The 19,424-nt window shown below is 39.1% G+C and overlaps 2 protein-coding genes across 3 annotated transcripts in view; both read right to left on the bottom strand.

The window, feature by feature from the left end:
* LOC144633956 (dynein axonemal heavy chain 3-like) overlaps window positions 1-19,424 on the bottom strand; it is a 116,336-nt gene that overhangs the window by 40,014 nt on the left and 56,898 nt on the right. For both annotated transcript variants that reach the window (XR_013567127.1, XM_078492886.1), the window contains exons 55-69: window positions 18,577-18,762; window positions 17,671-17,838; window positions 17,373-17,506; window positions 15,820-16,105; window positions 14,876-15,043; window positions 14,011-14,228; window positions 12,993-13,104; window positions 11,933-12,028; window positions 11,036-11,296; window positions 10,205-10,406; window positions 8,800-8,903; window positions 8,101-8,199; window positions 4,802-5,044; window positions 4,266-4,313; window positions 3,515-3,595 (exon numbers count right to left, since the gene is read on the bottom strand). Coding sequence is in view for 1 of the 2 variants with exons in the window: in XM_078492886.1 (XP_078349012.1) it covers window positions 3,515-3,595; window positions 4,266-4,313; window positions 4,802-5,044; window positions 8,101-8,199; window positions 8,800-8,903; window positions 10,205-10,406; window positions 11,036-11,296; window positions 11,933-12,028; window positions 12,993-13,104; window positions 14,011-14,228; window positions 14,876-15,043; window positions 15,820-16,105; window positions 17,373-17,506; window positions 17,671-17,838; window positions 18,577-18,762 (2,406 nt within the window). In the remaining variant the exon portion in view is untranslated. The remainder of the gene's footprint in view (window positions 1-3,514; window positions 3,596-4,265; window positions 4,314-4,801; window positions 5,045-8,100; window positions 8,200-8,799; window positions 8,904-10,204; window positions 10,407-11,035; window positions 11,297-11,932; window positions 12,029-12,992; window positions 13,105-14,010; window positions 14,229-14,875; window positions 15,044-15,819; window positions 16,106-17,372; window positions 17,507-17,670; window positions 17,839-18,576; window positions 18,763-19,424) is intronic.
* Window positions 482-1,863, bottom strand: LOC144631488 (melanocortin receptor 3-like). Its single transcript, XM_078489926.1, has one exon. It carries the CDS (start codon window positions 1,533-1,535, stop codon window positions 603-605), a length of 933 nt encoding a protein of 310 aa, XP_078346052.1. The 5' UTR covers window positions 1,536-1,863; the 3' UTR covers window positions 482-602.

The raw sequence follows: 19,424 nt of genomic DNA, 5'->3' as shown, positions 1-19,424 counted from the left end.
TGTACTCCTCTGCAAAGTTGTTACGAGGAAACTTTTAGATTCTTTTAAGACGAAACGACAGATAATATACAACACGTCCCACGTCGATCTTTCAGTTTCTTTCTCGACGAAAAGACAATAACACTTCGAGGAAAACTGGCACTTATTTTCTAAAGTAGGCAAAAATCTGCTACATATTCTCTTTCATTCATTCTGGCATAAGGACAAATCTGTGACTGCTCTTTTTGTTTTTACTTTTATACAAAAATTTCCAAGCTATATATGAGTGCCTTTTACATTTAAAAACTTCAAAATTTTTTTTTTTTTATTTTTAAAAATATATTTTTTGTTTTTTTTTTTTTTTTTCCCCCCCCAATATTTTTAAAAAAAAAACCGAAAAATAACCCGAAAAAAAAAACCCGAAAAAGAGCGCGCGTACTATAGTAGCCATATAATAAAATTATTTATTCAAAATTATTTTACTCATTTCTAATACGTTTCCGTTTGTCCTCATCCAGCCCGAGTCCATGCTGCTCGCGGTCCTTGTTATATACAGAAGGCGTTTACCAACAACGACAGCAATGGATATGGAGAATCGTGGCATAGCATGGCCGGTCCTGCGATTAGTGTAATGCGCAATTTCTGAGCCAAGACATGTTCCGCAGTACGTCCATGATAGCGTGCAGAATGTGTCTCATCTTCCAACAGTAAATTACAGGGTTCAAAGATGAATTAAGATACACGAGAGTCATTGAGCAAAGAAGAAATCCTTTCAAAGCGGTACTTGGGCCGTTGATTTTAATGGCGGCCAAACAGATAAAGAAAGGCAAGTAACAAATCAAAAACACGAGATAAACATAGAATACACCTACTACAGATTTAACGAGGCTAGCAAAATTTGTCGCTTCCTCATGTTGCTGTACTAGCTGTTCTTGCAGGGCCTCCATCTGATTCTTATGGCGTCGTACGGCTAAATAAATCCTGATGTAAACCAGTGTTGTGAGAGCGAGACCAACAACTACAGTAGTGCATAGAAATAGGGAGAGAACAATGGGAGAAATCCACAAAGTTATAATTAGAAGAAATGCACTCAACACCCATATTGAGATCACCACAGCAACAACGCGCTTGTGAGTCACAAGTTCCTGATATCTGAGATGAAGATGAATAGCTAAGAACCTGTCTACACTTACAGCCACAACACTTAAGAACGAGGCCAGAGAAAATACGCCTGCTATGGTGAAAAAAACCTTAAAGTGACCACAGCTGGGAATGCTCCGTTGCAGCCACTTGACCAAAAGTGAGGAGTATAATGACTGGGTAAATAAACCAACACCAACATCAGAAACAGCAAGACTCAGGAGCAATGTTTTCAAAGTCTTCGGCAACGACGATGTTTTTCTTATCGCGTGGATTGTTACAATGTTCAACATGATGGCGGTATAGCACAGAAAACTGTTGGAGACACAATTAACGACGTAAGTCGAATAGAGGTCTTCAGCTTCGGAGACTGTGGGAAAGGAGTACGGTAGTTCTGTACAAGATGCGTTCTTCATGATAACCGATCCAAGTTTCGTTGAAGAACTGAGCGTTTGTAAAAATAAAACACTTTTTTTTTTACAAAGCTAATATCCCCTCTTGGCGCCAAGGATCAACTGGGTCTCTGGCCAAAATGTAACCTTTGTTTCTAAAGTGATGATCCTTAGTAAATGTACGCAGTAACGTTTTGTAAAACTCGCTCTTCCAGATGTTATTAACCGGCGGAAATATATAGAACACATTCATAATTTGGTCTTTAACTTTCTAATAATTTATGGAACTGATCAGAATAAAGACAAGAAGTTATCGTCACTGCGGGTGTCAGGTTTATTAAACAAGCCGTCTGTTTGTAAAAACGTAAAAAGGTTTATGACAGTTTTGACGTGGTAAATGAGATATGAGTTAGAATACTAGTTCGCTGTATGGCTGATAAAAAAAAAATGACGGCCCCCCCTCTCCTTTTGTGGCGCGCGCGTAAACCTCAAAATATATTTTTGCTCTAACAAGCATGTCGTAGGGCCCTCCAAATTAAAATTTTATCGATATATATTTAATATTGTCAAACAAACAAAAGAAAACAAAAATTGTCTTAAAAACGTTGCTTATTATGCTAATCAATGGTGCACCTGCAAACTGCTACATGTTTTATGTGCCGTGTAGCGAGCGCGTCTGAAAACAACGAGAGAGATATCCGGCCATTGATAAGCGTGGCTGGTAGCTCTTGCAGTAGTGACGCTCGAGCGAAACAAGTATTAGATGAAGAGGAACGCTAGCTATTGATGAGGTCACAAACATATTTGATAAAACTAAACCGTGCATTGACTGTGTTTTTCCCGCGCAAAAATACGATGTAAAAATAAATAAATTAACATATGTTTACAACATGGTCACATAAGTACACGTTTATCAATACAACCTTTATTGACCGATCGACATGACACTTCATTAAAAACGGGAAACGTTGCGGCTAGTTGGACATAAAAATATTGTGCACAGGAAGCATTTCATGGGAATTTTCTGAAAATTGCATAACGAAAAAAGTGAACACCACGAGGCTGTAATTAAAAACCCTTTTATCTGTTAATCGGTTGTAAACCTGCAACCGTCTGTTAAAAAAAGGTTTCACCTTAGTTCTTCCTTTTCGTTGTAATGCAGATTCGTAAGTGTTATGTTCCTTGGGAAATGCAATAAACGTAAAGAATAAAATAGCCAGTGACAAGCGCGCAGGAAACGTCCTCTAAACTAACTTATACCTGGTTTCGCTTCACGCTTGATTGGTCGAGAAGACAATACCTTGGCCCTGATTGGTAAGTACGTGTCGCACGAGTTTTATTAATCAATCACAAGGCTTGGCAGACGTGAGAAAGTGCTCTATAGTGGTCTGGGAAGGGCACGGACAACGGAAGGATAAAGACCGCGAAAATAGCGAGTGTTTATTCAGCAAGTAATATATAATATATATCTTTCCAGGAAATTCTGCGTCTACAATTGCGTTTCTCGAGGCAATAACACATGCGCGTAAAAAAAGAGGGAAAAAATAAGGTATAATCAATTGTTTGGCTCACAAGTGATTTTGCCGATAGCGAGCTTGGCATCCAGAGTTTCAAGTTTTTATGCAAATTCCCGTTCCTTTTAAAAATATTGTACCAACGAACAATTTTTAAACGAGGGAGTCAAAGCAACGAGGGTACTTTCTGATCGTGCGAATCTCGCTGACCAGGCACGATAAAGCTTTTCATATCCTCCCAACAGAACTGGAACTAGCTGTCAATGAAAACTAGTTGTCCATAGGCATGTATGCGCGAACACTGGAACTAGTTATCCTTGGAAATTTATGCGCGGGAAATGAAACAAGCTTCCAAAGAAGTTTCATGCGCAAGAATGTAAAGAAAAACTCTAAATGAACTTGTTAACAATTTCCTTCACAAGCATTCACTGAGGGTTACTTTCAGTAAATCTGTGACAATATAGATATCGGTTTATTATATTAGCTTACCTGCTTCGCGGAGATTTCCTCGGAGAGAACTTTTGATGAGGACAGGATCTTGATTGCAGTCTCATCCTCCAAGATATTTCCCTGACGAAAAATAAGATAAAAATATCATTATTTACACTTACATTTAAGATTTTCTTTTTCTGCATTAATCAGCGTTTTACCCCAGCGCAAGTCAAGCCACGTTAAAAACAAGTTCATTAACTTTTTCAAGTCACTTTCATTGACGTTTTCTATACTCAACTGAAAAATTTTGACAATATTTGAGAAAAATATAAAAGCTCTACTTGCATGTAATTAGCACTCTTTTAATCAATTCAATTCTTTTTAACAAATCTCTCCACCCTCTTCAAGATGATAGATAAAAATATATAAAATAACAATTCCTAGATAAAATAAAAATATAAATATTTACAATAAAAATATTATTATTTACTAACTAGATAAAAATATATAAAATAACAATTCCTAGATTTACAATAAAAATATTATTATTTAATAATTACTAACTAGAACTGTTACTAAGTCATCTACTATATGATCACGATAAACTAACTAAAAACTAATTGTATATAAAGTCACTATGTCTGTGGCGGGTTCTTGAAGCCGACAGGAAAACGACTCTTAAATTAAGTTACTATTTGTTTTGAAAGTTATTCGTTCGACACATATTTTTTGGTAAGACCATAAAGAAATAGTCATTTAAGCTACACAACAAGGCTAGAAGAAGGAACCAAACTACGGGAAAGTTTACCTCAGATGACGACAGTACTTCTAGGATCTTGTCTTCAATTTCTTTGAGCTGTACAAAGATAGAAACACAAATTATTCTTTAAATTCAATCGTCCTTCGCTGTTGGTATGCTATGTTCTAGATTGTTCTCTCATCCACTTAATTTGAATCGCCCCTTCAAGAATTTAATGAGCCCGCGGTGTTTGTTAACTGTTGCTAAGCAACACGACATTTCCTGATAGCAATAAGCTGACGTGGGAACTTTCTGAGTGCTATTCCTGATTGGACAATAAGATGGGAAAGTCCTTGGAGAGTTCCACGAGGACTAGGAAAACACGACACTTTCTACACCTATCCACTTTTCAACACAAAACGCAAAACGATTATCCTAATGCGCTAACAAGTAGCAATGCCTCGAGCATAGAAGTATCATTAACTTTTTTAGTGCGATTGTTCAGGTAATTTTTTTTACAGAATTACTGTCGTTGGTGACGGAAAGTTCGATTGCCCCCCCCCCCCCCCCCCCCCCCCCCCCCCACAAAAAAATCTTGAACTCACCTGTTTTTTATTTGCAGCACTTTCCAGGATGAGTTGATTCTTCTTTTCCTCGAGTTCAGGTTTTTCCTTGGCGGCCACAATTCCCAACAGCTGATCCTCCAGCCCCAGGGGGGTGATCATAAAGTTCACTAGTGTCACCTTGACTGAGATTTCCGGTAGATAGTGCGGGTTGCGCAGGCGCGTGGTGATGTAAAACCGGAAGTCACGTGAATACTCGATGCTATTCTCGCCAAGCTTGAGATACTATGGATTGTAAAAAGACGAATGAAAATACTGCTTATAATAAATTTGAAATATTAGAATGTGGTACATTGCACCCGTATGATAATTCCGTTTACAGGGGTTTGGAGGGAGACAAAAAGTTTCTTTGCCTATAAGAGTGGCTAGGGTGATCATCGAGCCCGTCCCGGGGGGGGGGGGGGGGGGGGGGGGGTTCTTGTTCCCTTGTCCAGCCCAAAAAATTTCCCTGTGTTCCCTTATTCCCTAAAAGTATTTGTCAATTTTTGCGATCCGTTTTCTCTAAAATATCAGAAACACAGCTTTTGTTCCCTTGTTCTCAATTTTTTCGACTTTTTTTGCTTGTTTACAAGCAAAAAAGAGGAGAATAGCGTTTAGTGGACTCAAATCTGAACCGGAAGGGATCGCATTCTTGTTAACTCTCAAGGGAATACTTTCCGCTGTGGGTGGTCAAAGCGCGTGACTTGTAAGTGTCACTCTATAGTTGTGCTTCAGCACTTCCGTTCTTGTAGAAAAAGCGTGACTTGTCAAATTTACAAACATTATATAAGAATCAAAAACGTGAGTAGCCCAAATCTTACGTCACATAACCAATTAAGAATGTAAGCGGTTCAACGCTCAAAGGCAGTGAAGTTTAGAACGATTAAGAACGCAATTTTTACTTGTACAAGTCTTTAGGCGCTAATATTCATTTAACCTAAAACGATTAACAACGCAAATTTGTACTCGTACAAGTCTTTCACACACTAAAACGTTGCCAATAGTTAACCAAAGGGAACTCATTTCGTGACAATTGATTATTTCTGCTGAGTTGCACAATTGTGCTTCAGCACTTCCGTTCTTGTAGAAAAAACGTGACTTGTCAAATTTACAAACATTATATAAGAATCAAAAACGTGAGTAGCCCAAATCTTACGTCACATAACCAATTAAGAATGTAAGCGGTTCAGCGCTCGAAGACAGTGAAGTTTAAAACGATTAAGAACGCAATTTTTACTAGTACAAGTCTTTAGGCGCTAATATTAATTTAACCTAAAACGATTAACAACGCAAATTTGTACTCGTACAAGTCTTTCACACACTAAAACGTTGCTAATAGTTAACCAAAGGGATCTCATTTCGTGACAATTGATTATTTCTGCTGAGTTGCACAATTTAGAATTGCAACATCATCTAGCGAAGCGCACTATTACTAAAAATAGATTTCGCCACATGATACCCCTCCCCCCCCCCCCTCTGCGTGAGTCGGACAACAATTTTAGTTTGGGCAAAGGCTTTGTATGGAGGGGACCGACACAATGTGAGGCCGAGATTCTCGAAAGGCTCGAAAAATGATAGATTCCAAACATTTTTGCTTTAGTAAGTGAAAACAGATTGAAGGTATCCAAAAAATGGCCCAAAATTGAATTTATTAGTCGAAGATCCGGCAATAACACCTTGATTCCCAGTGCAAAATTATTCAGGCTGCCGAGAAATTTAAGCGGCGGATAGCGAATTACTATCGAATTATATAATTGCGAAGGATTGCTTTATTTAGGCACCGGAAAGATCGTCGGTTGCAAGAAATTCAGAATTCTTCCCGAATTTGACGGCACTGATCGCCGGTCATCCGATCTGTTTCGACACATGATAGATAGAGGGCGAAAATATTATGCTATTCAAACGCCTTTCTAATGGAATTGACGGCGGGTTTGATTTTAATAAAGCTGTTATTTATCCCCATTACTATTACAGACTGCAGCTACAGCTGCCGAGCTCGATCAGTGTATATTAAATAGTATTTGCCGCGACAATTGTGTAACGAAATTGACCTCTTAAAATATTCGGGTCAGGCAAGGGGACCGATCGGACGAGAGTTTCTTTGTGTAATTTTGTGGTGGCATAAATCTGAGGTTAGCTCTGTTGTGTTGGAAAATGTGCCACTAAGAACAGTGTAAACGTTTTGCATTTCTCATAAAAATAAATGTTTTCTTTCAGCAAATCCCGGCAGCAAATCGGGCCTTTATAATCCATTCAATAACTGAGAGTAAAACATTTTACACATTTATTGAATAATCGCTCTGTTTGACAAACCTTTTGTTTCAAACCACGGTTTGAGCTTTCTACGTTGCACAGGTAAGGCTTTCTCTCGAAATCCGAGCCAATCTGGCCATGGTTTTGTGAAACAATCGCTAAATATGCCTCCAAAGTGCCCGCCAACCATACATTGCTCTTACAGAGAGCGGTTTGTTTGTTTGAATTTTGACTCACACCGGGGGTCAAATTCTGTGACGTCATTAGTGCGCTTCGCTAATTGCAACATCATTAAATGTGTTAAGTGATATTTATAAGTGTTTTTGTAGCCTGTTGTGAAATTACTTCCGGTGGAAGTAGTAAGTAAACGTTAAACGTTTCTTCTGTTCAGAAGTAAATGCATCGATCGCAATTAGAAAAATAACAGCAACTGTTTTGCTGGAAATGTAGTCGTTAGAAATGGCATGTGTAGCTGTGAGGTAAAGAATAACGCGAGGAGAAGCGGCTTTTGGTAATATCCAAACGAAAATTTACTTCTCAGTGTGGGGTTAAGATTGCGTAACGAGACAAAAGGTAACTCTGTCGTGCGTAACCTAACCTGCGATCAGGCGTTATTTTTCTGCATTAGGCCGAGTAGAAATCTTTCTAACTCGAAAGGAAACGACTATTTCGATTAAACATGTTAAAGGCAAACGTCAAAGTTTACCTTTTTTAACCAAGCCAAAGTATATGAGTCGCAAAGCACCCAGTCGTCGCGACTGACAAATACAGCATTTACTCCGCGAAAATAAAAAATACTTGAACTGAAAGACGTTTGAATTCTTCCATGATATGTTCGAACAACAATGCCCAGGATAAACCTTCTACTCATACTAACCTCATGCAAAAAAAGTCGATATCTCGAAGAGATCTTTGATTTTATAGCCATGTTCCTTTGTTGCCTGAAACCCCTGGGAGGCTGTTTATTGCTGCTTTTTCATTAGAGAAACATTACAGCCCTCTTTCGTGACAACGCATTTTCTTTTCACTTCTGGCAGCTAACAACATACCTCAACACCACCTTGTTTGAATGTCTGCTTAAGGAGCAGTGGTTCCAGGATAGGATCCAGTTCTTCTCCAACATTTTCCAACAGCACTGGCGTACCAAACTAAGCAAAAAACACCCACACATGTATATGAGAAACATCTATATGAGAAACATGTTCTCGTTCCGTTCTACTTCATACAACCTGCGTGGAAACTATATACTGGAAATACCCAAACCTAGAACTACAACTTTTGGTCTCCACTCCTTTACTTATCTGGCAACAAAAGAATGGAACTCTCTACCTAACTTTATAAGGCTATGTAACTTATCTGACTTTAAAAGGCACATCTGCAAAGCCAATTCAATTAGTTAATATAAGTCAATTTTAAATATGTAAATAGTAATTTTTATTTTAATTTGTTGTTATCTATTTCGTTCTCGGAAATATTAGCTTGTTAAGCTACTCTAAATTCGAGTTTAAATAAAGTTTTATTATTATTATTATGTCACATATAGGATTATTAACACACTAAACACATGTCATTTGTCTACAGCGGTTTTGAGACTGAAGCCTGTTGACAGAAATACCGTGAACTATACCGCAAAGGTACATTCTTATGACTAATAGCGCTGCTTTGCAAGAAGTGTCTGTCTTTTAAAGGTTAAAACTCTACCAAGACCGAGTGACCAGAAAGGCAAAACAGTTAATTCAATTCCTTACCGTAATACTGTTTTCCAAGGTACGGATGTAGTTGGAGTCAGAAAGCTTGATGACTGACAGTTTGTTTTCTTTCTCCATGTTCTTTATCCATTTGTTGGCTTGACCTGCAAAAATAAATAATTAAAAAAACAGTCAGTGCTGCAAACTCAACCACATGTTCACTAACAGTAAGACTTTCAGGGCTAATTATTAAAGTAAGTTTATACAGCGTTAAAGAAAGTCATGGTCTAAACCAGATTTAAACCGAGAGCAACAAACCGTTTTAAGCACAACGAGTGAAATCCGGCTTATTCACGTCGTCATTATACAATTTAGCCTTCGCCTAGTGCTGGTTTACAGAGTCTCGTGTAAACCGCAATTATGCACATAAGTCAGACTGTTTTCCCTTATGGGGATAAGGGCTGAACGTTTATCACACTTCAAACCTCAACAGTGATCAATCCGTGAATTCTCTTTCACTTTTTGTAACAGATTCGATCAGGCACGTTATGGGAACTTAGCACCTGATCATAGAACCAAACTCTCCAACGTGAATTACAGAAAATGTATGAAAACATTTAAGAATAAATATCAACGCTAAAAGTACATGACGTTTCGGCGACGACATGTCACCATTATCAAATGCAAATTTTACATGGTACATAACGATATTTATGGAAAAGAAAGTGTGAAACTAAATTACAATAAATGAGGCGTGGAAAACAGAAAAATGTGCATAATTAAGTAAACAGTTTCGCTGGAATGGAGTCCTTTTGAGTGTTCAGGGATGGTTTGTTTTTCCTAATTAGGAGCATCTCGTAAATTAGGCACTCAAACTTTCCGCGGCATTTCTTTAGGATGGCAAATTGGCTGTGAAGGTCGATCGGCTTTTGATTGTGTTGTTCTTGAAGGTGTTTACCAATTACGGAGTATCTGTGCTCCTCGATGCGCAGGTGAAGGTGGCGACTCGTGTAGCCAATATAATTCGCATCGCACGAATTACATTTATATTCATATACTACACTTTGTTGGTTTACTAGAGAGGGCTTTGTTTCCGTAAACTTCAATTCTTCAGAGATTTTCTTGCTTGTGAAGACTGGTGTTATTTCACGATCTATTTTCTTTTCTAGGTCACACAGTTCTCTACGTACGTAGTCAGCCGATTTTTGATCTTTGAATGGCAAGGTGATGCGTACCGGGCTGTCCGCTGGCGCAATACAGCTTTCGTTCTGGTCTTGAGAGGAATGAAATCTGTTAAGGACAGAGTCAATTAATTTCCCGGGATATTTCAGTTTCAGGAATGTGGTCTTTAGTTCCCTACATTCTTGTGCGAAGAGATCCGGCGTGGAAGACAGGCGTTTGACAGGCGTTTTTGTATGAAAACAGCAATGAGAAGTTTAATGCTGATCTTAAATGTCGCACTTACCTTGCGGATCAATCATTAGCGGCCATCTTCGCGCGTTGTCCACGATAATTCCGTTATCAACTGAGAAGGAATCCACAGGGAGCCCAGCAATGTTCCACGCGCGGATCTTGACTGGGCTGCCGAGAGTGGCGTTCAGAGAAAAGGACGCCGAACACGGGATCTTCTTTACATTGCACTGTTCAACCCAACCGGATATACAGTCCTGCGTACGATAAAGAACGACAATATTACGATTAAAATCGGCATGCAACTTCTAGTTCTTACACAGAGGTGAGAATATTTTTTTTAAAGCAGTTGTCAATTAATGTCTATCTCTTTTGCTTAAGGAAAGGAAATAGGAGACATCTAAACGCAGGATAAATCCCATCTGGCTAGTGACGACAAAACTAACAACAATAAACCAATCAGAAATCGAGGCAAAAACATGTGACCCTACGTCACGCGCACTGAGGAAAACGAGCATGTACGATGAGGCTTTTATGTGAAAATTATATGTAAAAATAACATCAACACAATGTGTTAAAGTACAGTGCTATCAAAATTATATAACTCGAAAATAAATTGCAATTACAGAGTAAAAGATTTATCCATGATCTAGCGCAGTTAGCTTTTTTGTATCTTTGTGTACAGTAGAATCTCGATTACTCGAACCTCAAGAAAAAAAAATTCTTCGAGAAATCGGGGGTAATATTACAGAGAAGTACTATCCAAGGGAAACGAAAATTGGTTCGAGATATCGAGAGTTTCGAGAAACCGAGGGTTCGAGAAATGGGCTTCGACTGTATGTTTTCCATGCAATAATATTCAAGTTAAAGATTTGGTCCAACTTACATTCCTGAAATCGACCGTAAAAGGTCCCAAATAAGCTACCACTCCTGAGGACAGGAGCACATCACCAGTGATCCTGTCGTATCTGTCGCCCAGCACCCGCGCTGCTTCAGTCCAGCGGTCTTTCTCGCCACCCAGTCCTCCAATCAGTTTTTCTGCTCGGTCTAGCTTCTGTTCGCAAATCAGAATGTTGTGCTCTAACTCTTTCTTCTTGTTGGTCATAATGTCGAATTCATCGTTCAGTGCTTGAAGTTTGTCAACGACCTTGTGGGAAGAGAAGAAAAGGAATTACAAATATTGAAAGTGAACAACAAAATTTTGAAATAATGATTACATTTCGATTGATTATAATCGTGTTAGGCTTTCAAAAACACACCATGACTAATTACCATGTAGTCTATGTACCGAAAACTCTCGCTAACGCTAAGGGAAACAAAAATTGTTTGATTTAAATAAGGGAAGAAGAGTCAAGTTTAAAGAATTTATAATTTGACGAGAATACTGATCACTGACTACCGTATACAATTTACTGTATGCGGTGATTGCACTGCTTAATCTATACAACAGGTGCTCAATTAATTTAAACTACTACTTCAAACAATCCGTGAGAAGCAAAAAATTGTTCATAGGAGATATTCTGCAGTAAAGTACTGAACAACAGTATGCAGTAGAAATGAGTTTCTATTCGAGAGAGCGAGCAGCAAGGAAACGCCCAGTGAAGGGTTGAGACAGCCGAGTTTGAAATAGGCCACAGCGTGGAGTAGTTAATTAGTTGGCAATCCATGGGGAAAATGATTCCAGCTCAAAACAACAAAAAATTTCACGATGAGAGTTCACTGTAGCCGTCTATGATGATCACGAGGCACCACAAAAAAATTTGACTGCGCGGCATTAACTAACCTCTTTGAGTTGAGCTCGCTTGGCATTTAACTTCTCCATTTGTACTGCAAGCTCTGTCTCTGCTTCAGCAAGCTTTATTTTTTTGGGAGCAACAACCTATGGAAAAAAAGATGGTGAACTGAATCAAAATTCGAAAAATCATTACTTTTTTTGGCACCCACAAAATTGCGTCACTGACTGAAAGGGTTATGAAGCCTTTAAATATTTCGACTTATTCCAAATAGTAAAGTACATCGCTGGAATGTGAAAGAAAAGACAAGAACTCAGATAGCAACAGAACTGTGTTAAGTAGGAGAAGCAAAAACAGGAACACTCAAGGCCCCAGTTGTTCAAAGAGTGGATAACGCTATCCACCAGATAATTATCTGGTTGTTTTTTTTTTTTTTTTTTTTTTTTATATATTTTTTTTTTTTTTTTTTTTTTTTTTTTTTTTATATTTTTCTATATATTATTAATTTCATAAAAAAAATTATAAAAAAAAAAAATTTTTTTTATATTTTTAAAAAAAAAAAAAAGGATAGCGAAGTAGACTTTGTATGAGAGTTATCCAGTGGATAGTAATTTATCCCGTGGATAGCGTTATCCACCCTTTGAACAACTGGGCCAAGGTCTTTTCAATTTTCAAAGGGGTAGACGACTCGAGTTATTAGACGCTATAAAAAAAATTTATGTTGTTAATTTATGGCAAAAGTTTAGATGGTTCCCTTTTGCTAAGGCGGTGTGATATAAGCTGTATTTGTCTCTATGTTTTAGCATAGTTAATAGAGGGAAATGGTTAGGAAGCCTGGCAAAGTTCTTTGTTGTATGTTTTTCTTCGCTATTTTGGGGGTTGACCCTGCACAAAACCAGACAAAAAAAATAGGTGGTTACGTGTGTTCATGCAACTAACCAATAAAAACATTGCAATTACGTAATACATGCATAGTGTATGAGCGCAAAACAAAAATGTGCAGGGTCGTGGACCTTCCAACATAAATCTTGGCCTCTTTGTTTGTTTCTTTGATGTTTGCCGGGCTTCCTAACCATTTCCCTCTATTAACTATGGTTTTAGTAAGCTTACCTTAGCTACTCTCTCGTAGACTTCCATAGCACGCACCCACCTACACAATCCTTCGCAGGCAGAAGACACTGAACGGATGTTGTTGGGATCAAAATCAGGGTTCGTTACATACCTTCAAGAAGATTAAAATAAACAACATTTCACTACTCACTACAGTTACAGATTGCAACAGTAAAACGGCCCGTTTCATTGCCACTATTATCTTAATCTCTTCAATTCCCAGAGTAGCTTGGTCAATTAAAATCAAGCCAGTCTAGCAAGACACAGAGATGCATGTAGCCGAGATTGCAAACCCTGTCAGTCCTTCATTGATTAATCAAAAAGTTTTGTTTGGCTAAAACATTCACGGTTATCAAACATCTGTGTCTGCCGTAACCTTAAAGGGATACTCTACTCCACATTTCAACTTTGTTATCTCCTTTCTATTTTTCTTCTCTATTAAATTATTATTTTCTTTTGAAGTTCCGTTTGATTTAAAGATTGTTTTCCCTCTCGCAAAAATGACTTAAAGCGACGTCGTTGGAGATGGAATGCAGTTGTTGGCCCTTTTGATCGTGTCAAGTTTGGGAAAGTGACAAAGAAGAGAGAGACCAAAAAAAAAATCATTTCCTTTTGATATCAATCTCTCTCTTTAATGATAGTTAATTAATTAATTAATTTAATTAATTAATTTTGGCAAAACCACATACAATCGCTAAAGGAAAGTACGTTATTTCTTGGGGGGGGGGGGGGAGGGCTGGGGCCTCAGAGGGGAGGTTCATCAGTGATAGTGAGCACCAAAAGGGGAGGGTCTCACATCTTTTCTAGATTTTTTTAATGAGAGTTTTTGTGATGTTGCTTTCCATTTTTCTATGACAGATTAAGTTTTTCAGGAGTTTTTTCTTTAATTAAAATGCAGGGGAGGGCCAACCCCTTTTTTTTGAAAAAAAAAAAAAATAATAATAAAATACAAAAACTCCCCAGCCCTCCCCCCCCCCTAAAAACCTACCCTCCCTAACAGCAACTAATATGTGCTTACTTCTCTCTGATCTTTTTAATAATGGCTGCTGGTATGTTATCCTTGTCGTAAACTTTCAATGACTCCAAGAACTTCATGTCTCCCAACATTTTCTGTGATGGGCCCCAGTAATCTTCCACCATCCGTCCCGAACCCGAGGGATCGGGCTTTCGTTCGGGCTTAAGTCCCTTCATGATACACACAGCTTCCATGACCAGCTTAACTGCTGCGGGTGGGTTCTAAAAATTGTAGGTACGCAAGGCGTAAGTACGATGAAGTAAAAGCACACATTCGAAAGAAAAATGACTGCAGGTACATTAAATTCAAAAGCTGAAGCTATATAAGACAATAGAGAGGTTAAGCTTGGCGTTTACGGCAAACGGCAACAATGAAACTTTTACCATCTCTCTTCAGTTGTGTGTAGAGTAGAATGAAATTATTTGTATTTGCAATGAATAGTAGGAGACGTTATTCCATTTTTTGTGCTTTATTTACGGATTAGAAGAAAAGAAATCAAAATCAGAAGTATCTTTGCCGTTTGCCGTCTGCCGTTAACGTCATGCTTAACATCTCTATTAACCACAACTACGACCAAAATATCATGTAACTGGTGCCAAACGCAAAAAAAACGCGCGTAAGTTCAAGGCTCGATTGGTTTTGGCTTAGGCGAGGTGGCAACTGTCGTAAGTGGCCCCTTTCATCGGCTGAGAGGACAATAAAACAAACACCAGAAACAATGTCCCTACAACCCTTATATAACCCTTTTCCAACGAAATCAGAAGCACACAGCAGCCACTGCAGTACTTGTTACATGTGTTTTTTGGAACCAATTGCCATATTCACTGTCTTGTTGGATAGTCAACTGAAATTTTTTTACAGTCATTACCTTCATAGTTTTGACCATACTAATGTCACTGGGCTTGAGTGTATTAAGAGCCTGCATGGCTGCCTCCAGTGCCGGCATGGCTTCAGCCAGGTCACTCTCACATTCATCTTTAATGCCTTTAGCTACAGCTGCGGCCTCACTGGCTACCGCCTCGTCTGCTGCTACCACCTGCAAACACACAAAGTGATTAATTCGGAACTTCCTATCAACTCTTTATAACAAATTCAAGTAAGGACGTTGTGAGAATTGACGATCACATCTTTTAAGTAACAGTGAGTTGTAAAGCACAAAATTCTTTTAAGTCAAATAACAGCACTTTAACTAATGGTGGGCAAAAAAACTGGTGACCTCTCCCCATCTCAGAAAATAAGAGTGTAATGGTATAATTCTGACGTTTTCTTTGTTTACATTTGATTACTCTGAGTTGTTTTTAAATCAAAGCAAACAACAGAAAGGAAACTAAACATTGTTCTGATTGTGTTCAACAGAACTCGATAAGTGACATGAACCCATCAGTTGGTGAAGAGAATGGCTAGCAACGACGACAAGGGAAAACGAATTGTAATTTCTTCAGAAAAACGTGAAAACGAGAGCTTGCCCTCAGTTTAATTGTCCTTTGAAAAGATTTTCAGGACGTGATGACACGTATCATTCTAAAATGGGTATTCAAATATCGCAGGTTAAATAATTCTCGGGGAGAAAAGAATAAACACATTTACCTCTCCCCGGTGAGTTTTCAGCCATTTTCTAAAAGTTGCCTTTTTACGCCCTACTTAATGCCAAAATGGTTCGCTCGTTCGTTCGTTCGTTTGCTCATTTCGTTTTGTCCATCAAAAAATCTTTACATTTCTTGCATGCGAACGCAAGTCTGGTAAGTGGACACCAGTTTCTTTATTTTCTCTAAAAAAACGACATTCCTGCATTCTCACAGCAGAACATCTCACCTCTTTTTTCGCCTCCACTTCCACCGTATCCTGTTCAATTTTAATCATCAGTTTTTCTGTTTCCGCCGAAGTCTTAATCAGTTCCGGTTGCAGATCACTCAGCTCCTGTTGCATGACGGACACTTGAGAGGAAGCAAAGTCCAGTTTCTCCAGCCCAGTGACGTAACGCTGTTTAAGAGTCATGATTTCTTGGCGTTTGATGTCCAGTAGTTTCTTGAATGTCATGATGAGTTCCAGGTAGGAGGTCGGGGTGACGTAGTTCCGACGTCTCAAGGACTGGTAAAAGCTGTACAGAGACAAGAAAAGGAATACATGCACAGTCAACTCTCTCTTAAAGGACACCTCTATAAGACGGACACCTCCATAAGACGGACACCTGGTGATGGTCCCTGCCGTTTTTCAGTCATTTTACTGTAACAAAACTCTCTGTAAGACGGACACCTCTTTAAGACGGACAACGGACACTTTGAAACCGCCAACGGACACGCACAGGAAGTTATTTTTTTAGTGAATAATACTTCGAAACTTATGTCAACATATAGCATAGTAAGGCAGCGCCTTTAGAATACCAAACTTACCAAAAACAGTCCGCTATAACGTAGTACTTCACTGCTTAAGTATATGGCACCAAAGAGGTAGTTTTCTACTTACAGTATTACCGTTTGTAATGAACAAACAAGTTGAATTTCTGATATTATTTTTGTTCCACTTTATAATTTTGCTAAAGTAAGCCACTCGAAACAGACGTGTGTTCGTTGTGCATGGCCGTTTGGCTTTATCTTCTTAAAATTTCTGGTGTCACGTTACCTCGACTCTCTATAAGGCGAACACCTCTCTAAGACGGACAGTTGGGGACGGTCCCGACGGTGTCCGTCTTAGAGAGAGTTGACTGTACAATCAAAACAATAACATAGAAGGGTGACAGACCCTAAAACTACATCTGTAAAACACTGCAGGTCTTGTAGTATTCAAAGCACAAACACCCAAATTTGTTCACGGTGTGCAGCTCTACCAAGCTCTTGATTCATGCACTTACATAAAAAGTTTGCAAAGGAGAGCAACGATCTTGTTCTAGGAGAGTCAAGGAGACGGAACACGTTAGATGAAACGCTTGCTATTTGTGTAATCGTCTGACAAGAAACGAATCGTTCCTCCACCCGGTAACCCTAACAGAGCTTGCTCGCAGGCTACACAAGAGAAACAATAAATATACCACTGTAACAAGGTCTGCCGCGTTCAAGGCTTGTGGCCCACCAGGTCCTGACTCGTCCCCAGTCGTCTTTTGAGTCCGTCTTGAGTCGACTGCTGAACACGACTGGGGACGAGTCAGCACCAGGTCGGAGCTTTTTACGATTTCCGTAGCATTAAGCGACTAGGAGTGTTTCTACTCCCCCTGGATGGGATGCTAGTCCATCCTTGGGTTACTACAGCATCAAATTTGCTGGTACCCATTTATACACTGCGAAATTAAAGTTTCTTGCCCAAGAACATAACACAACGACCCGGGCTTGAACCCGGAGAGATATAAAGAAATAAGCGAACAACAAACTAACCTGTCAGACAATTCTCTGACGCTCTCGTGGAAATACTTGCACATGAAGACGCACAGCTTACGAACTTCATGCGCCATGTCCACTTCTTCAAGGAATTTATTCGCCACCATCTCCAGCGCATCCTCGGGCCAAGCCTATGACACCAGGAAATAATTTTAACAACACAAACCCTAAAAGGCTGGCTACAGAATGCAATGCAAATAATATTTGCAGAAGTATTGACACCTCTGCTGAATAAAGTTAAGTTAAGGATCATGCACCGGGATTACATATGTTGACTGGAGGGACAAAGTATTACCTGAAACCAGTCGATAGTACAGCAGTTGATAAGTGAGGGAAACATTCTCATTCGGCTTCTGAACGCATCACCGATAGGACTCATGGCCAGCACTACGTGCAGATTAGCTCGAACTCGCTCAATGAAGAAGTTGTACATCGCCAGAGGAGTAGCGTCGATTTTACGGCCCTGAGAAAAAAAATGAACAAGTTATTTACAGAAATGTGTAAACATGGCGTTGCGAAGAAAAAACTGTTAAAATACGCAAGAAAACGCGAATGGTATTCGTAGAATAGCAAGTTTGTTTCATCGAGAGCGCCCTTTTATCGCCGTCCCGTTTTTTCTTGAAAATGCTCTTGAAGTGTTTAGATTTTTAGCGGCCGTGATTTCTTTGCGAGGTTTTCGTTGGAAATGTCAATGAACGTTTGGCTGTCGTCACAATTAACAAATACAACGTACGCAAACGTCAGCGCTTGGCAGCGCGCGCGCACGCGCAGCGAGCAGAATGAAAGTCGAAACGTCCAAAAAACGTTTTCGATCCTTATTTTTTCGACCACAAAGTATAAGGTTCCCTTGTCAAACTTTCGTTATTATGCTACAACAACGGCGCACTGAGTCATTTTCGAAAGACGGCGATGAACGTTTTCAGTAAAAGCACCGAAGAAAGATTCTACTGATCATATTTGCAGGGTTTACATGTGCCTCGAAACATACAGTTGCGTTTTTAGTTTTCCACATAGCCGACTCAGATCAGTTCTTGTGGAAAATCAGTTTCTTGGCGGTATGAGTAATGGGCGAGGGGAAAGGACATTAAACCCCCTCTGAACCCTTCCCTTGTCATTTGGTGATCATAAAAGCGGATCGCTCGTTCATTCAGGTTAAGGCCGAATTTCTTAACAGACATTATGTACTGGTGGTTTTGCTCACCTCCACTCTGGCCACAGTTTGCATCTTATCAATGACATCAGCCTTCTCATCAGCGGGGAAGATGTTAGGCACATCACCAGTATTTAGAATCATGTTGATATCTTCCACAAACGACTCTTCCTTGATCTGATTGTCACTGAACAGAAACACTGTCTGTTTACCGTCCACACCCGCCTTGATTAGCATCTAGAGAAAGCAGGAAATAAATTTAATTATCAGGAGCTAGAGAAAACATAAGGGATTCAAGAACCTATTTTACGATACTATGACAGCGGCTTCAACTGAATTAATAAATAATTAATAAATTTACGATGCCACCTAATCAATTATTTCAGAGTTCAATCATCTCTTATTATTAACTTTGAATACTGCAACATAAACAAGTCTCATTACAGTCAATTTTCACGATACACTTTAATGAGTATATAATCTTATTGACGATTAAAAAGTAGCCAAACAGCGCAAGAAATTTACATTGTAACAGCTTGTGTAAAAATACGTTGGAGCGCCTCCTGAAAACTTCTACAGAACCAACGCAGTTGGTTTAGCCATAGAGAGATTAAGCATGACGTTATACGGCAAACGGCAAACACGAGCTTGCCTTTTATTGTGACCTTTTTATGGAAATTCTAAAATTATCCCTCATAAAAATAGGGGGAAAATCCCACATTCACGACAAACACAAAACTACTCATTTCCGCGTACGAACGCCAAACGGCAGACGGCAGACGGCAGAAGTTGAATTTTTGCCGTTTGCGGAATGACATAAACATCATGCTTAATCTCTCTAATAACGAAAGTGCAATAAAGTTACGCAGCCTTTGTTTTGACTTAAACAATCTTAAGTC

The sequence above is a fragment of the Oculina patagonica genome, chromosome 12 (assembly GCF_052425735.1).
Source record: "Oculina patagonica isolate OP01 chromosome 12, crgOcupat, whole genome shotgun sequence".
NCBI classification, from domain to species: Eukaryota; Metazoa; Cnidaria; class Anthozoa; order Scleractinia; family Oculinidae; genus Oculina; species Oculina patagonica.
The sequence above is the reverse complement of the archived record's forward strand: the minus strand, read 5'-3'. Positions and strand labels throughout refer to the sequence as shown.

What these genes read in the sequence shown, in the direction of transcription:
- LOC144631488 (XM_078489926.1), bottom strand. Translation starts at nt 1,535, where the DNA reads ATGAAGAACGCATCTTGTACAGAACTACCGTACTCCTTTCCCACAGTC.